This window comes from Chlorocebus sabaeus, chromosome 7, assembly GCF_047675955.1.
Source record: "Chlorocebus sabaeus isolate Y175 chromosome 7, mChlSab1.0.hap1, whole genome shotgun sequence".
Classification (NCBI taxonomy): Eukaryota; Metazoa; Chordata; class Mammalia; order Primates; family Cercopithecidae; genus Chlorocebus; species Chlorocebus sabaeus.
The window spans coordinates 64,965,760-64,984,737 of record NC_132910.1 but is presented as its reverse complement, the minus strand read 5'-3'; the positions used below and the strand labels follow the sequence as shown (position 1 = coordinate 64,984,737).

The 18,978-nt window shown below is 36.0% G+C and overlaps 1 protein-coding gene across 7 annotated transcripts in view; it reads left to right on the top strand.

Annotated features, from left to right (window-relative positions):
* The window catches only part of CAMK2D (calcium/calmodulin dependent protein kinase II delta), a 315,871-nt gene that overhangs the window by 234,890 nt on the left and 62,003 nt on the right, over window positions 1-18,978 (top strand). For all 7 annotated transcript variants that reach the window (XM_007999632.3, XM_037991198.2, XM_007999628.3 and 4 more), the window contains exons 7-8: window positions 783-885; window positions 6,907-6,990. In XM_007999632.3, coding sequence (XP_007997823.1) covers window positions 783-885; window positions 6,907-6,990 — 187 coding nt within the window. The remainder of the gene's footprint in view (window positions 1-782; window positions 886-6,906; window positions 6,991-18,978) is intronic.

Here is an 18,978-nt window from a genome sequence, read left to right as displayed (position 1 = left end):
TGCATAATGAGAAATACCCGAGAAAATAAAAGTATGTCTTTCTCATAGTACTCTGAGATGGAAGAATAAATATATAAGTAATGCTCTGAATCACACTTTGAAGAAATGTAAATTATGTTTTAAAAGCTGGCTTATAAAGAAAAAAAAAGCTGACTATAACATTTGGCAAATAGTAGTATACTCTTTCTGCCTTTAAGAATAAACAGATTCTTAAAGACAGCAATTTTAATACATAATTCAGAGTAAGTCTCCAAAATTTGTACCAAAATTGTTTGGAAACATTGAGGAATCAAAATCACTACATTTGGGTCCAAACTCTTGAAGTTAACTAGGATTTAATTTGCACAGTTTCATTTGCCAAATGTCTGTAGATTGGTCCAACTCTTGTTATTATTTTGCCAAGTTTCCTTCTGCTGAAAATGTCTGCTGTGTTAGGCTTCTAAGTCAATGTCCATGGCCACGTCTGAATCCTGAGCGGTCCTTGGAAACATGTGAACAGGTCAAGACAGGTGCTCTCATTCATTTGATCCCTCCCCAAGTATATTCTCTCTTCTACCCAGTATCTCTCTAGGACAGTTATGCATCTGTCTGAAGCCTGCACACATGATAATATTTAATCATTTTCTAACTGTATTTTCCCTGGGATTTAGGAATGGCAGTCTCCAGGAGAGATGACAGTGCATGAATTTTTTTTCCCCCTAATCCTGTAAAATGTTGTTAGTTTTGAATAGTCGCTTAAAATAGGTTCTCACTTGTCTCTTTTTTTTTCTTTCTAAATAAAGCCTGAGAATTTGCTTTTAGCTAGCAAATCCAAGGGAGCAGCTGTGAAATTGGCAGACTTTGGCTTAGCCATAGAAGTTCAAGGGGACCAGCAGGCGTGGTTTGGTGAGTAGGGTCCCCTCCTTCATGCTACCTGTAGTCTTCTGGCTTCTGACTTCTGACTCCTAATCCCACTTCCTAGTGAAAATAAAATGGAAAAGTTCATTCTAATAACAATTTGACTAATTTTAACATATTGTGCCTTTATAAGCACTACTTTTATTGACATTAAAGGGTATATAATCTAGAAATAATTTAAGGGAAAATATTAATGGGAGAACAAGAAGACATATACTTTTTTTCTCAAAGGATGTTTGAGAAAGTGCATTATTTAGTAAGCATTAATTAGAGGATTACAACATTCAAAGAGTACTTTTTTTATTTGAAAGAAAGTTGATTGTTTGCATACAGCCTCATATGATGCCAAAAACTGCTATGTGAATAGTAGATGCTCAAGAAACACAGGCTATTTCACATATAATACTTTATGATTTATGAATTAAAGATTGTCTAAAAATTATGAAGCATGTATTTATGTGTATATTTCACCTTAGTTATTTTATGTCTTCAACATGCCACTTTCCTCTCAAAAATTCTGATAATTTAGAAATTTTTATGTGATGAAATTTCTGCTTCTTTACAATTAAGGAAGAAATTAATTCTAAATAAATTTAAATTATAGTATTTCTAACCAGACTTACGTTTTGTTTCAGTATTCAGCCTGAATAAATTATTTACTCATTAATTTTCATATGCCTCTCTCTGCCATTTTCCAATATCCAACCCACTTCTCATGTAGAGTTCTAAAAATATAACCTCTCCCCAAGCCTGTCTTACTTCTCTTCTGACTTTCAGTGTGTTGAGGTTAGATAATTTTTTTAATGCCCTTCATTTCTGATTTCTTTTCTTCTGAGCACAACAAATAGAGGACTAAAAACATGCTATTTCTTTGTTTTATATGCAAATGCTTTTCTGTATCCCTAATGTACACATCTCCCGAGATGTGCATATTACTCCCAGGATTCACCACATCTCCCTTATCTGCCCCAGCTGTTACTGGGAGTGGATGGTGTGCCAAGCCTTCCTGGCAGCCTAATGCAGGACCTCAGTTCCTGCTGCCTGTCCTGTTTCAGTAGTACCTGACAGTTATCCTTGTTTGAGCCCCTCTCATGTTTAATATTACCTTTTACATTGTCTTTTTACCCTCCAATCCCAGATGAATTTAATACCTCCAAACTTGTCATTTGTTAATAATATTTTAACTTTTTAATAATCTTGTTCCCATTAACTGCAAACTGAAAGAAGGTAGGACCTAGATTAGGTCTGTAAATTACAGATTCAAATGATCTCTGTATCCTGGAAAAGAGTACAGTTAACACAGAAAGAATATATTGTAACAAGAGTTAAAGGTTGAACAGGAAGTAGTGGGGCTATCACAGAGATGGGCAAAGCAAATATTAGAGATACATAAAGAAAGTAGGAAGTCCTGACCCTGGAGGAGCTGAGGCTTTTGTATCAATAACTATTCACCATTCAGGATGGAAGTATCTTAACATAGGAATGTATAAGGAGCTGAGGGAACACAAGACAGGAAGTACAAAAACCTGCCTCTGGAGAGAGGTTCAATAATTGCCTTAACACCTATGGTTGCCTAAAGGATGAATGGGACTTTGTTCACCGTCATGCAAGAAGATTAAAGCATTCCAGATAGAGGGATCTGCACATGGAAAAGCTCAGAGGCATGAAACTATTTTTTCTATTACAGTAAAACCAGAAGTTTGATAAAGCTAAAGTATACTCAGGTGAATAGTAGTTAATGAGGCAGGAAATGATTTTATGTTTATTTGAAGGGTTTGGATTTCACTTTAGAGGTTTTGGGATTTGGTGAAACATTTTTAGAAGAGAGGTGTATGTTGTTTAATAATGATTCCAGTAAAAGTATAGAAGATGATTTAAGGATAGTTAATCTGAAAGCAAGGACCCAGTTAGACTAAAGCAATCATTCAAATTATGCATGATGATAGGTTTGACTAGGGAGGGTGTAGGAGCAAACAAGTTCCAAGTAACATACAGATCAGACAAGAAATATGAACTCTAAGGGAATCTGTTTAGGAAACATGAAAGTCCCAGACACTGGGTTCGAAGACAGGACTGGAGTCCTGTGTAGAGCAAAGCAGGACCCCACCTCATGAGAGACTTGGAGTATGAGGCAGGATACAAAAATGGGAACTTAGGCCCAGGAATATAATTGCCAGAAATTGGTAAAGGTGATGATTGGATATCAGGAATAAGATAGAAGCCTTTGTTATCAGGTCTGAGGCTCAAATTAACATCAGCAGCTGTGTTTGATGATTACAAGAATGTTGGAATCAAGCTCCTTAAATCTCTTCTGTTTTTGAGCTTAATGTTTTATCTCCTCTGCTAGGACACATACAGTTTGAGAATAGGGCTATGTGTAGTGAAAACAATTTTACTTTTTGAATCAGAATATATGAATTTATATCTTGGCTGTGATTCTTAACAGCTGTATGATATTGAGCAAGTCACTTTAAATCTGTGAGGTCACTGTGCTCTTTGTAAATGGGATAATAAACACTTCTTCACAGGACTGTTATAAGATTGAGTGAAATAGTCCATAGAAACTTGAGCGAGCTATAAAGGATGTTCAATAAGTTTTCAAAACCCTCTTGGTGTGAAACAATGACATAGTTCTTTGCATATTCAGTGAAAGTTATTTAGTGAATCAGTGAGTAGAAGACGAATATCAGGTCAGTAAAAGCAATAGCATCCAAATAAAAGTACATAGATTTTCAAATTGTTATTGATTTCTAAAAACAAGCTGGTCCCAAAGAAGCAGTGACAGCTCAGCAATAAAATTTCCACTTCATCAGTATGGTGCTATCAACAATTAAGTTATTGTTAAGGTACCTGTTAGAGTAATAACGTTTAAAAGAAGCAACATCTTAAGTTCTAAGGTGATTCAGTATTTCAAAAGTACAGAAAAAGATAGTGTCTAAACTTAGGAGAATATACTTTTTTCTCTTTCTTTTTCTTTTCTCAAGTTCATGCAAATCTTCATGGTAACCTGAGGAAAAAGGAGACATGTGGTGTTCTATGTTTCTTTCTAATGAACTGCCAGATATATTTTAAGTATTAGGAGTAAAGGCATGTTTTAATAATGAATGACCTGTTTTGATGTTTATTCATTATGATCTGCCATTATAGTCCCATATATTTTGACTGATTAATTTTATCTTTCAAAATGTAATGTCAATGATTATGATTATTCTAATTTTGATAAAGAGCAGAACTCTTTCTTCATTATGTGAAATACCAGAGCTCCAGGCTTTTACATAATTTTATTTTAATAAATATACAAGATCTATTACAAATAAGAAAAAAACATATAATATATATACAAAACAACATAATAGATAATACAAAGCATTATGGAAGCTGTTTATTGTGGGTTTTTTTAAATTATCATTTTTCAAGTCCAAACTTGCTTGTTTTTTCCCATATTTACTTTTCATTTTCTAGTCTGGTCTGTTGGAACACTAGCCAAAAATGGTAGAAGTAAACACCCTGTCACTATACTTGATAAGATGGCTAGAAAAGGAAATATTCGGATATATTATGTTTCTTTTATGGAACTGGACATGTTATTTGCAATACATTTCTAGCATTTTGTTGCTGCTGGGAAACAAAAAAGAAACATAACTACCAAGATCTTGGTTCATAGAAGAATTACTTTGCTTGGTTGCTGTTATGTCTCTTTTTTATGATATTAAGGTTCTTTTTATGCCAGTATGTTATAATAGATACATTTTCAACCAGTCAGTAATTCTCTTTTCTCTTTGTGTTATCTATTTTGATATTCTTATTGGTTTTTCAAAGTAAGAAATGTACGCTATCCCTAAAAAAGGCAAGCTCTCATTACTTTTTCTATTGATGGCATGTAGTATGAGAATCCTAGATTCTTGCAAATTTAGTTTCCCACAAAGAAGGTCTTATCTATTTTGCCCCCCGTATGTCTGTATTTATGAGGTCACATTGTACAGTACATTGTGTCCTAACATCCATACATTTAGATATATGCTTCAATATTCTTGGGGTAAGGACCCCATTGACTGCTCAAATGATGATTGTAACTAAGTGAGAATGAGCATGATGGTATTCTCTTAGAATTTTAGTCTCCAGAAGAAGTTTGTAATAATTTACATTTTAAATGATCTTTTCATTTCTTACTCACATAATAACTTACTTCCCTATCTTAGGGAAGCTTAGGAGAGATATTGTTAACATTACCTATTTCTGGCCATGCATTCTAAGTTATTGAAATCATACATTATTAAAGTTTACTGATTTAGACAGAAGAGTACAGATTGTATATAAAAGAGTGGTTGAAATTCAGGGTGAGAAGGGATCACTGAGAACTGTAGGTAGCTAAGGAGAGTTCTAAGATGGAAATAACTTAGAGCCACTCTCTGTTAGAAAACGGGTAGAGAAAAAATATTGAGGATTCAAGGAACAGAAAAAGTAGTATCAAGAGTGACAATGAGAAGACCATTTTTTAAAGACCTTAAAGAGATTAGTCAGGTCAAAGGCTCAGAAGGAGAATGAAATCATGTTGAATGAATGAAGGGTAGCCAGATGATAAAGGATCTGAAAGTGCTCACTAAGAACATTGGATTTAATCTGGACTTTAGCATCGGTTTCTCATTGGAGTCTCAGTGCCTGTCAACTCTAGAGGAGTTGGAGAAGGATGGTGAAAGTGGAGGGGACAGAAGCACTGGCAAACTCTTTAAAGCAATTGTGCCCATCTCTACCTTGGAATTCACAGACTGCATATCACTCCTTGAGGAAATGTTCAAGCTTTAGGCAGTGGAACCACCATTATTGTCAGTAATTCTCTTTACCTCACAACTACCAACCAAATATTTATTTCAAGGCAAGTTTGAGGTACAGATGGATTACCCAGGGTCCATTTGAAGCTAAATTACAACATACAGGTCTTTCCTTGGCGTCCCTTCTAATTGTCTATCCAATCTTCCCCCAAAACAAACAGAAAAAGAAGAATGGTAATAGAAAAGAAAAAATATTGAGTGCGAAATTTTTTTCCTCATTTTCTATTTTGTTCAGAGAAGTAACTGTGTTGTATATATTGTCTTTTTAATACCTCTTTGCCTGTTGTTTGTACTTAATAAGTATAAATTTGTCACAGAAATGAGGGGGAAAATGTTTCTTTCTTGGACACTTTGCATTTCAATAAGTATACAGTGTGTTTCATCAGTGATCTGTGGTTGGAGAAATTCCATTATATATACTTTTAAAAAGATTTTTTTTTTTTTTGTTTATTTGTGCTTTTAAAGAAAACTTCCAAATGAGGATAGTTATTTTTAGTATGTTTCAAGCAAACATTTTTATTTAAAAAAACTGTTATTTTCAGAAATAAGTATTTTACTCTAGATTCTAGCTATAAATTGTTTTTAAGTGTAACTTATTGAATTCTATGCCAATATGTATAATACGAAGTTTTCTTTCCCCATCTAGTTTTTCTTACTACATCTCTTTCTTAAGTTGAATGTCTAGTTGATACTTGTTTAATAGTGATTCATCTGAATATTCCTGCATCTTCTCTTTAGTTGCCAGTTACAAGTACATACTGATTATTTATTAGTACACAGTGAGCTCTGTGATATATTTTGGACTTATATCTTCTCCTGGTGAGTTCTACTCCATATTTCTTTTCAGGTGTAGTTTTAACTCCCATATACATAAAGGACAATAAGAACTACTAACCGGAAATGGCCTTAAATGTACAGAGTGACTTTGCAGCATAGTAGATTGGCCTTCATATCTGAAAAAAAAGATATGTTTTTTTCAAATGAGTTGCAGGGCAGAGCATACTAGTGTTGATATTTCTATAAAGAGAAAGTCTACACTATTTATTGCTCTGAGAACCTTGTTGTATTTTGAAAAACATATCATCAGATAAAGAAGCCCCCCAAAATTTTCTTTCTTAGTTTCCCATTTCATATTGTTTTGTCAATTCAACTGTGACTCATTAACACCTCTTTCCCCTAGGTTTTGCTGGCACACCTGGATATCTTTCTCCAGAAGTTTTACGTAAAGATCCTTATGGAAAGCCAGTGGATATGTGGGCATGTGGTAAGCAATTATATTTTGAAGCAAATTTTGTGATATACTACTGTCTTAGTCCATTTGGTCTGCTATAACAATCTGTCATAGACCAAGTGGGTTAAATAACAAAAATGTATTTCTTATTTATTTATTCATTTGTTTTGATAGAGTCTTGCTCTGTCGCCCAGGCTGGAGTGCAGTGGTACAATCCTGGCTCACTGCAACCTCTGCCTCCCAGGTTTAAGGTATTCTCCTGCCTCAGCCTCCTGAGTTGCTGGGATTACAGGCACGTGCCACCATGCATGGCTAATTTCTGTATTTTTTGTAGAGACGGTGTTTCACCATGATGGTCAGGCTGGTCTTGAACTCCTGCCTCAAGTGATTCACCTGTCTCAGCCTCTCAAAGTACTGGGATTACAGATGTGAGCCAACACGCCTAGCCACAAAAATTTATTTCTCACAGTTGTGAAGGCTGGGAAATTCAAAATCAAGGTGCCAACAGATTCGGTGTCTGGTGAGGGCCTGCTTTTAGTTTTGTAGAGAGTCACCCTCTCTTTGTGTCTTCATACGGCAGAAAGGGAGAGGGGGCTCCCAGGGCCTCTTTTATAAGAGCATTAATCCCATTCATGAGGCCTCCATCCTACCAAAGACCTCACTTTCCTTCCTTCCATCATATTAGGATTTAGGATTTTAACACATGCTTTTTACAAGGGACACAAATATTGTCTATAACAACCACAATTTTTGTAATTTAAAATACAAGTTGAACATCCCTAATCAAAAAATCTGAAATTTAAAATGCTTCCAAAATCCGAAACATTTTGAGTGCCAATGTGATTGCCGTGTGTGGAAAATTCTGCACCTGACCTCATGTGATGGGTTGCAGTCAGACACAGTCCAAACTTTATCTTATGCAGAAAATTATTTAAAATATTTTATAAAATTACCTTCAGGCTATGTGTTTAGATGTATATAAGATGTAAATGAATTTCATGTTTAGATGTGGGTCTCATCCCCAAGGTATCTTATTATATATGTATAAATACTACAAAATCTGAAAAAATCCAAAATCTAAAACATTTCTGGTCCTTAGCATTTTGGATAAGGGATACTTACCCTGTAATATCTTTTAAATTTGAAGTTGATATTCTCTAGCAATCAGCTTAGAGTAGAAGTTCTCAAACCTCAGTCTACAACAAGATTACATGGAGAGCTGTTTAAAGGACAGATTGCTGTGTTTCTGATTCAGTATATCTAGGATAGAAACATTTACCTTTTTGACAAATTCTCAGGTGATGCTAATGCTGCTGTTTTCTGGAACACTTTGGTAACAGGGATGTGGAACATTGCTCCTAGTGGTTATGTATTTATGCTGCTATCTTCTCAACCAGTCCTTCCAATAAATATTGTTTGCCCACGATACTTGTCAGAGATTAAGAGTGAACTAGTAAATATTGGAAAATAATGAAATTGGCCATCCTGTGGGGACAAAAGTCTGACTTAGGCCTCTATCTGCCAACTCAAATCAAAAACAGTATCCTATACAGGCCCAAAGACATATAATGGGGAGGATTTTCACCCACACTTTTTATGTGGAATTTTTATGTTTCAACATATACTTTGAATATGTGAAAGACTGAACGAATACTGCAATATTACCCTACTAAGATTATCAACATAATCACCTAAATTCCTGACACTATGTCATTGCTACCAGCCTACAAGTAGATACCTAACTATCATAGTTTGGCTTTAGTGTGCTGCAGACAGATTTCAGTGCCTTTGATGTTTGTCAGCAAGCTTAGAAAAAGTTGATTTAAAAAACTTTACTTGATTCTGAAAATAATTTTTTAGACTTGGTTTTAGTTTAAAAAGTTAATAAATTCATCATCACTACTTTATAGTGATAGACTATTCCTCATTATATTTCTTGTCAGCTTTACCTCTTTGGTAACAACTTGGCATCTGATCTTAAACTGATTGAATCTTGGGCTTTCAGAGTTACCTCCATGCCTGGGAAGGCAGTGGTAAAATAGGGCACTATATTTATAGTCTCAACCCCTGGGGTTCAGTCTTTACTTTTTACCTACTAACCCAGCCTCTTAAATATATCTGAGTTGGTTTCTTTATCTGTAAAATAGGGATATGTTACCCTCAATGAACTGTAGGAGGGTCAAATGCAGTACACTTTAAAGGAAGACAGTTGACAATTGATACTTAATTAATGGGTAAGGTCTCAGGAATGCCCCAAGCTCTGTCTTCCTCCTACCTACCTGAGAGTATATTCTAAGCATGAACTCTAAGGCATGAGCTCTAAAATGCCTCTGAATTACAGCATTGTCATGAAATATCTTTGTTCAAATCTAGATTTTAATGGCAGATAACTCAGATATTTTCCTTGCAATAAATCAGCTCCCAGCATACATAGATCTGTTTCTGCTGAGGAATTTAAAAAGCAACAGAGTGGCCTGAGACTCAGGCAAACACAGAGAGGTTTTGTGAAGGATACAATCATATTTTTAAAGTATTTTTAAAACATGATAAAGCTATATTTTTGTAAAGATAGGCGGTTGTGGCTACAATGCTGCACTTGGAGCTTGACTACTAGAGGGACAGTGTGGCATACAATAATCAGTAACCAAGGGAAGCAGGACTCAGCATAAGGGACATTTCGTACTCTTTCTTTGCCTACTTCATCGAAAGGCCTTTTCCAGCCTCGTCTACCTTTGTGTTTATCTCTCCTTGTTTTCCTAGTTTCCTTCCTATTTTCCACTTTTTTTTCTTCATCCCTCCTGTTTACTTCATAGGTAGGATGCAGTATGTGTAGTGATGAAGAGAACACACCTAGCTTCTCAGTTCACTTGCAGTATGACATAGCTCAAATTATTTAGTCCCTGTGTCTCAGTTTCCTCTTAGAAATGGAGACCATCAAAGTTCTTGCTTCATGGGGCTGCAGAGAGGATTTTTAAAATACAGTAAGTGATAGTTATCATTGTTATTATTATACAAAGTCTTTATTTATAAACGAAGTTTCTAGATAACTGATAAATGGCTTATAGTAGACTTAAAAAACGAAGTGTATTGTATAACTCAGCATTATTGGTGCGATTGTCGGTAGAATGCCCTCATCCGATGACCTGAATACCAAATTCTCTCTCTCCCTCTCTTTGCTTTCTTTCTTCACTTTTAAATTATTTTCTCTTGTTTTATTTGGTAAAAGGTGTTATTATGGACAGATTTCACAACTTCTGAATCATATTTTACTCCACCAAAGAATTTAAATAAATTATTCATTTGTTCTTATATCAAAAACATTTTTTCATGTTTCAAATGTGTCACCATAAAAAAATGATAGACAAATGAGGTGATGGATATGTGAGTTGGCTCTATTTAATTATCATGTATCTATACATATCAAAACATCATATTATACCCCATAAATGTATTGAATCATAATTTGTCCATCCAAAAAATTAAGAATTTTTTGAAAATTTAAAACCTTTTTGTATAATGTATAAGTTTTATTGGTGTTGAAGAATATCAGATCCACTAAAAAGAAACCCAAAAAGCTAATAGTTTATACTAGGGATTCTTCTCTGGCTGTGCAGAAAAATCAGTGATGAAGCATATACAGGCACACCTCAGAGATATTATGGGTTTAGTTTCTGGTCTCACAATAGAACAAATAGCAAAATAAAGTGAGTCACACAAATTGGTTGGTTTCCCAGTGCATATAGAAGTTATGTTTACACTGTGCTATAGTCTATTAAGTATACGATAGCATTATATCTAAATGCACATACCTTACATAAAAAATACTTTAAAATAGCCAGGCCCAGTGACTCATGCCTGTAATCCTTGCATATTAGAAGGCCAATGCAGGAGGATCCCTTGAGTCCAAGAGTTTGAGACTACCTTGGGCAACATAGGATGACCCATCTCTACAAAAAGAAAAAAGAAAAAAAAAACTATATTGCTAAAATATCGTCATCGTCGTCATCATCTGAGCCTTCAGCAGGTTGCAGTATTTTTGCTGGTGAAGGGTCTTGCCTCAGTGTTGATGGCTGTTGACTTATCAGAATAGTTATTGCTAAAGGTTGGGGAAGCTGTGATAATTTCTGAAAATAAGACAATAACAAAGTTTGCCACATCAGTTAACTCTTCCTTTCATGAAATACTGCAATACTCACGAAAATGTGACACAGAGACATGAAGTGAACCCAAGTTGTTAGGAAAATGGCACCACAGACTTTCTCAATGCAGGGTTACCATAAACCTTCAGTGTGTAAAAAATGCAATATCTGCAAAGTACAGTTAAAAAAAAAAAAAGCACAATAAAACAACATATGCCTTTATATCAAAAAGCCCAAATCCTGCATGGGCCTCTGCTTTAGTGGATCTGTGGTAAACACAGGAAACTGCATTTTTAATAACCTATGATGTATTATCAGAGTTTGGATTCACTGTCTTAGACTCACAAAACACACTATGTTCAATTGTAATATTACTTTGGTATATTTGAGTTTACGTGGATTGTCTGAGTGCATTTCTGTGATACAGTTCATATATCTAACCTTTTAAAATAATGGAATATCTTATAATAGTGAGATTTCTTATCTCTGAAATGCGAGAGAACTTATAAGGTAGAAGCTCTAACTTTCTTGTCTAGAAGAGGGAAAAAGGATAGGTAGAGAGTAGTTTCCATCTTTGTTTTATGAACCATATAACATTTTTTTAGCTGTTAAGCAAATATTAGATGGATACTGTGTACATATGTGCACACACGTGCACACACATACAGATATCAAGAATGACTCTTTAGAAACTTATAGCCATAGGGCATCTCATAGATTTTTAACCCCAATTTTACCACCTTTCACCTTGCTGTATTCTATCCTTTCTTCACATTATATTAGGCAAACAGCCAAATTCCTTTGTGATGAGCCATGCCCCAGTTGGAGCATGTATGTGCCACCAATTTCCATTTCTTTAGAGACTGTGTGGACCCTTTGTCTAGAAATGCACTTGGGATCACACAGCTATGAGAATGTCTTAAGTGTTCTAACATCACATATTTAGGGGAAATGACTCCCACTAGAACATTATAATGTATTCTTTTGTTACATGTCTTGGTCATTGTTGTGGGATTTGGAATTGTTTTACCATTTTATTATATATCACCTTATTCATGTGACATGAAAGTGACATTAATTCACTTTATTTGTAAGATGATGTACCCTTACTCATCGCCATTGTAATAACCACCACAGTAATGGACACACTATTTGGTTGCTTTTAGGTTGTGGCTTTTACTGAGGGAAACTCTTTTTCAACCATTTATTAGCACTGTCTCTTGCCAATTAAATGGTGACTTATTTTCTAGAGTAGACACTGGGTTGAGTGGTAAAAAAAATGACACTACTCAGAAAACAAAAGAAATGCAAAACAAGCCATTTAGCAGAATGGCAGCTAGCCTTCTATACGAATTAAGCTCTGAACCCTCATTACAGGAGAGCAGAGTGAAGCAGGGCATTAGTATAATGACTAAAACCAGCCTGTACATTATTTTTATTAGAATCATGCAATTATCTGCACACAGGAAATCTCGAATACCAGCATTACATTGCTTTTGTGATCTCACACAGGGTGTCGTCTGACCTGTACTCTCTCTTTGGAAGCAAATAGTCCATTACTGGAAAGCAAATAATAAACATTAATGAAGCAAGAACATAGCCTTGTGTTCTGCCATTAACAGCAGTAAATTGATTTTTATGACTTAATTGTATGTATAACTGCTTCCATAAATTCCTAATGGGATGAGGAAATGTTTGTAGATGTCACTGGATCACAAATTTCTAACAGAGCTTCTTCTACAATTTGGCCTAAAAATAAATAAATAAATGCAAGCCTATAACATGGGTCTCTCCCCACCCTATGTACATATGTGTTGTCTTGCTACTTTTCTACCTTACTTATGTATTAGTCTCAACAGTTATGAGTGATAATAAATTAGTGACTGTCACAGAATATACCTTGACTTTGGACAAACCTTGGGAATTTTATGGAATGTGTTTCTCCTTTTCTTGTGTGGTGAATTTAGGTTCAGCAATGATGTGTTTTCTGGGGTTTAACCTTTTCATATTTCAGCTGGGGTAAGTCATTATCAGGTACTGTAATCATTTTGAAATCCCAAGCCTACTGGATATTCTGTTACTATTACCAGTTCTGAGACTACCTTACACTTGGCCAATCACAGATAGGCCTCCAAATTAGAGGCCTTCTGCCTTCATCCATTATGACCCACATCTCCAACAGTCTTCAGTTCATGGAGCCTTACTCCCAATCATAGTCTTTACCAATATTCTCTTACTCTGAACTTATACACTGTCTTAAATTTCTCTACATTTACTATGTCTGGTTTCCCTAACTTGGTGTTTTTCCAACGGTGAGCCACAAACAACATGGTTCAGAGTGACCTAAAGTGCAACCTCCCGAGATCTACCTCGGGATCATTGAATCAGATTCTCTGGGGTCACAGGATCCAGCAAATCTCACTTCTGGTTATATATCCAAAAGAGTTGAAAACAGCACCTTGAAGAAATATTTGTACACCTATAATCATAGTAACACTATTCACAACAACCAAGAGGTGGAAGCAACCCAAATGTCCATTGACAGATAAATAGCTTCAACAAAATGTGGTTTATACATATAATTGTATATTATACAGCCTTAGAAAGAAATTCTGTCACATGCTACAACATGGATGAACCCCAAGGACATTATGCTAAGCAAAATAAGTCACTTACAGAAGCACAGATACTATGTGATTCCACTCATATGAAATATTAAAACAGTCGCATTTGTAGAAACAGAAAATAGAAGGGTGATTACCAAGAACTAGAGAGAAAGGGGAAATTAGTGTTTCATGTATATAGAGTTTCAGTGTTGAAAAATGAAGACAAACTGGAGATCTGTTTCATGACAGTGTAAATGTACTTAGTACTACAAAACTGTTCACTTAAAACTTGTACATCTGGCTGGGCATGGTGGCTGATGCCTATAATCCTAGCACTTTGGGAGGCCAAGGTGGGAGAATCACTAAAGCCCAGGAGTTTGAGACCAGCTTAGGTAACATATAGTGTGACCCTACCTCTAAAAAACAGAAAAAATTAGCCTGACATGGTAGCGCACACCTGTAGTCCTAGCTACTCTGCTTGAGAGGCTAAGCCGGGGAAGATCCCTTGAGCCAGGGAAGTTGAGGCTGCAGTGAGCCATGATCATGCCACTGCAATTCAGCCTGGGTGAAGAAGAATGAGACCTTATGTTTAAAAACAAAACAAACAAAAAAAAATGATCTATGTTACGTAGTATTTATTTATGTATTTATTTATTGAGACAGGGTCTGGCTGTGTTGCCCAAGCTGGAGTGCAGTGGCACAATCTTAGCTCACTGCAACCTCCACCTCCCACGTACAAGTTATCCTCCTGCAGTAGCCTCCCCTGTAGTGGGTACTACAGGTGCACACCACCACACCCAGCTAATTTTTTACTTTTTGTAGAGACAGGATTTTGCCATGTTGCCCAGGCTGGTCTCAAACTCCTGAGCTCAAGCAGTCTGCCCACTTTGGCCTCCCAAAGTGCTGGGATTGTAAGTGTGCGGGACCTTTTTATTATGTACAATTTAAAGTCACTGCGTGGGGCCTTTTTTCATGTACAATTTAATGTCATGTGTTTAAATTTAATGTTAGGTATTTTTTAGCATAATTTTTTAGAAAAAGATTCACTGAGGTGAGGCTCAGGAATTTGCATTTTAACAAGCTTGCCAGGTGATGCTGATGCCACATCAAAGCTAAACAATACTACCATAGCTAATTACAGATTCCTTTAGGAGAGCAGTTTTTAGGTTTATTACAGAATATGTCAGAAGTTGCAAACAGGTGAAGTCTTAGTTCAAGCTGCTATAACAAAGTCACAGAGACTGGGTGGCTTATAAACAACGAAGTTTCTTTCTCATAGTTCTGGAAGCTGAAAGTCTGTGATCAGGGTGTGACCATTGCCAGGTCAGGTTTTGGTGAGGGCGCTCTTGAGGATTACAGACTGCCAGCTTTTTGTTGTATCCTCACATGGTAGTAAGAGCTAGCTAGCTAGCTGCCCTCTTCTTAAAAGGGTACTGTTCCTGTTCATAAGGGACCCATCCTCATGAACTAATTATCTCCCAAAGGCCCCACCACACCACATACCATCACATTGGGATTTGGATGTCAGCATATGAATTTTGAAAGCCATACAAACATTCTATCCATTGCAGGTGGTCTGCTGTCTTAGTCAGACTTGTGGACATTTTATTCTTAGGAGTGTTGACATTAATTATTTATCTTTATAATTTATTAGCAAGTAATTTCTATAAAAACAATCAGTTTCTAGCTTCTCTAAAAAAATCAAAAGAACACGTGATGCAATGCTTTTGCTCTTATATAGTAGTTGTACCTGTCAGACACATGAACACAGCTGCTCCCCTGGTGACCACCCCACCCCATACACAGTACAGGTGCAGGCCTTCATCCCGGCCTGCTGCCAGAAGTCCTGTCAGTTTGCCACTCCTACTGCATGGCATAGATAGTTTCCATCCTGTTAAACGTGCCTTCCTATCTTGCTGGCATTGATCTTCTAGCTCTTTGTTCTACCCTTCATTGGCCATTTAGGTCACAGAGTGTTAGTTGAGCACTTTCTCTACTTGAAATGTATGATGATTTTCTATTAATCATATTATAACAAGGTAAGATAGAGCCATACTTAACACTCATGTAATTAATTGTGTATTTCCAAACTCCACGTGCATTTTGCTTCTAAGTTTATAATGTACCCCTTTATTTACTTAGAATATTCAGTAACTGTCTTAATTAGATTTTTCCATTAACTTCCCCACTACCTTCTCAGAGTTGTCCAACATTCCTTCTTCATCTCTCCTTTTGTAAGAACAGCATTTAGAATGTTTAATTATTAACAAGATTATAAGTTTAACAACTTTTTTAACATTAACTTTTATTAAAATCAATTTTGAATGTTCTTGATAATGTAGTCTTTCTACCTGATCATAATCAATACTTCTCAAAAGTCTTATTAACCAGACATCTCTAGCATCTCCCAAGCATAAATATATACATAAGATAATGAAAACTAGTTTTAACATCTATCTTTATATGGAACCAACTCTATCAAAAATAGTTTTAACTGTTTGTCATGGAAAATGTGAAACATAAAATGGAGAGAATACTATAATAAACTGATGACTATTTCATCTATTTCCTCCCTTTCATTTCCCACTCCAATATTATCTTAACCAAATTCGAACATTGTATCAATACATCTATAAGTAATTTAAAGTATATCTCTAAAAGAAAAGGACTCTAGGCCGGGCACGGTGGCTCAAGCCTGTAATCCCAGCACTTTGGGAGGCCGAGGTGGGCGGATCACGAGGTCAGGAAATCAAGACCATCCTGGCTAACACAGTGAAACCCTGTCTCTACTGAAAATACAAAAAAAATTAGCCGGGTGTGGTGGCAGGCGCCTGTAGTCCCAGCTACTCGGAAGGCTGAGGCAGGAGAATGGCATGAACCTGGGAAATGTAGCTTGCAGTGAGCTGAGATCGCGCCATTTCACTCAAGCCTGGGCGACAGAGCAAGACTCCATCTCAAAAAAAAAAAAAAAAAAAAGAAAAAAAGAAAAGAAAAGGACTCTAAATATGACAGTAATATTAGTTTTAAAATTTTAATAATTATTGCTTAATAGCATCAAAATATCTAGTCATTTTCCTATTTATCCTCTCATGTCATAATCTTGTTTGGTCTCTTAGATCTCTTAGTCGTTTTTAATTTGTAAGTTTCGCTCCATTCTCTCTCCTCTCTCCTTATTTCTTGATGTATTTTTTCAAAGAAACCTGTAGCTCCAAGACAGCACATGTAAGTACTCAATCTTGGTCTCTAGATACTATTTACCATTAAAAGGAACCAGAACTTTTTGTAGTAGCAGCTGATTTCAAGTTTAGAACAGGAAAAAAGCAAGATGATCCAGGAGCATCTTGTCATACCACAAAGAAAAACTATTAAGGACCACAGAGTTTATATTAACAGATGCAGGAGCCACCTTGAGGCTGGCACTAGCCAAAGATGGGGCAATTGAGAATCAATGAGAAAAATAACAGTAATAGATTGAAATACATCAAATAAGTTTAAATCAAGGAGTTGATAATGATAATCAAAATTCAACAGAAGTCCTAACCTTTGGGGATGTTGGGGACCCAATGCATTATTTTAAAAACTGGCTAGTAAAGAGGAAAATAAATAAATAATTGGCCTATCTTTCCCATATGAACTGTATCTTAGACCAATCAAGTGGATAAGGAGTAAGATTTTCTTAGTCTAAAGAAAGTGTGATATAATTAGAGTATCATCATTTTATTTGTTTGTTTGTGAGTCTCACTCTGTTGCCCAGGCTGGAATGCAGCGATGTGATCATGGTTCACTGCAGCCTCCAACTCCTGGGCTCAAATGATCCTCCTGCCTCAGCCTCCCAAGTAGCTGGGACTGGCTGTGCATTCCACCACACCTGGCTAAGTTTTTCTATTTTGGGGAGAGACAAGGTCTTCCTATGTTGGCTAGGCTAGTCTTGAACTCCTGGGCTCAAGTGATACTCCTACATCAGCCTCCCAAAGTGCTGGGATTACAGGTGTGAGCCACCATGGCTAGCCATCATTATTTTGCAGCCCCAGTAAAATTATGTAGGCAGTAATCATCAAAGGCTGCTAATGTCATGAGAGACACCCAACATTTGAAGGTCACATCATCACCCCTGAAGTGTTCTTGCAAAAAAGAAAAAAAAAAAAGACTTCTTCATTGACTTTTAATGATTTTAGTACTTCAGGTATATGGGCAGAGAAAAAGAGCTAGTGATTTTTTCCTTTCTTTTTTCTCTGACATAGAAAAAAGGTAAAATATTGGGTTTATTTTTAAAAAAAAAAGGGAAATTAGGCTTACTCGTGAGGCAAGAACTCTCAATTAGAACACCAAACACTTTTATTTTATTTTATTTTTATTTTTGAGACTGAGTCACAAGACTCTCTCACCCAGACTGGTGGAATTCAGTGGCACAACCTTGGCTCACTGCAACCTCCGCTCACTGCAATCTCCGCCTCCTGAGTTCAAGTGATTCTCCTTCCTCAGCCTCCCAAGTAACTAAGACTAAAGGCATGTGCCACCATGCCCAGTTAATTTTTTTGTATTTTTCGTAGAGATAGGGTTTCACCATGTTGACCAGGCTGATCTTGAATGCCTGACCTCGGGTGATCCACCCATTTTGGCCTCCCAAAGTGCTTGGATAAGAGGTGTGAGCCACCATGCCCAGCCTAGAGCAACAAACACGTTTAAAATAAGCATTTGTTTAGTGGACCTAGCTGAAGGAAAAAGTAGCTGCAAGGAACATGTAAGATAGGACCAAATGGACATCTTTGCTAGTAAGTCAAGGTCTCTCAGTTAGACAACACAAAGTTTTAAATTTTATATTACCATTCCTACTGAAGTTCATAGATAAAGAAAAAGTGGCTGCAGGGAATGTTTAGAGCATCATTATGTCTGTCCTGCTTGTGGTTGAAACAGTTACTTAACCTCTCAGCCTGTTTCTTCATCCGTAATATAATGCAGATAACAATAATATCTACCTCATAGCATTATACAAGGATTAAATGAAGTAACGCACTAAAGCACACAAAACTCTGAATAAATGTTATCTATAATAAAATGTATTAATATTACATTATCCTTATGCCATGAGTCTCACACTTGTTCTATACATTCAGAAAATAGAACTACAAAAGAGCATAAATCAGAAAGGTTTTAGATGCTCGTTTAATAATCAAGTTGAAGTAAACTTACAAAACAGTGTTTATTTAAATAGTCATTGACAATTTCACATCAGACTAGTCAATAGTACCTATAATATGTTTTTTTTTTTAAGTCTT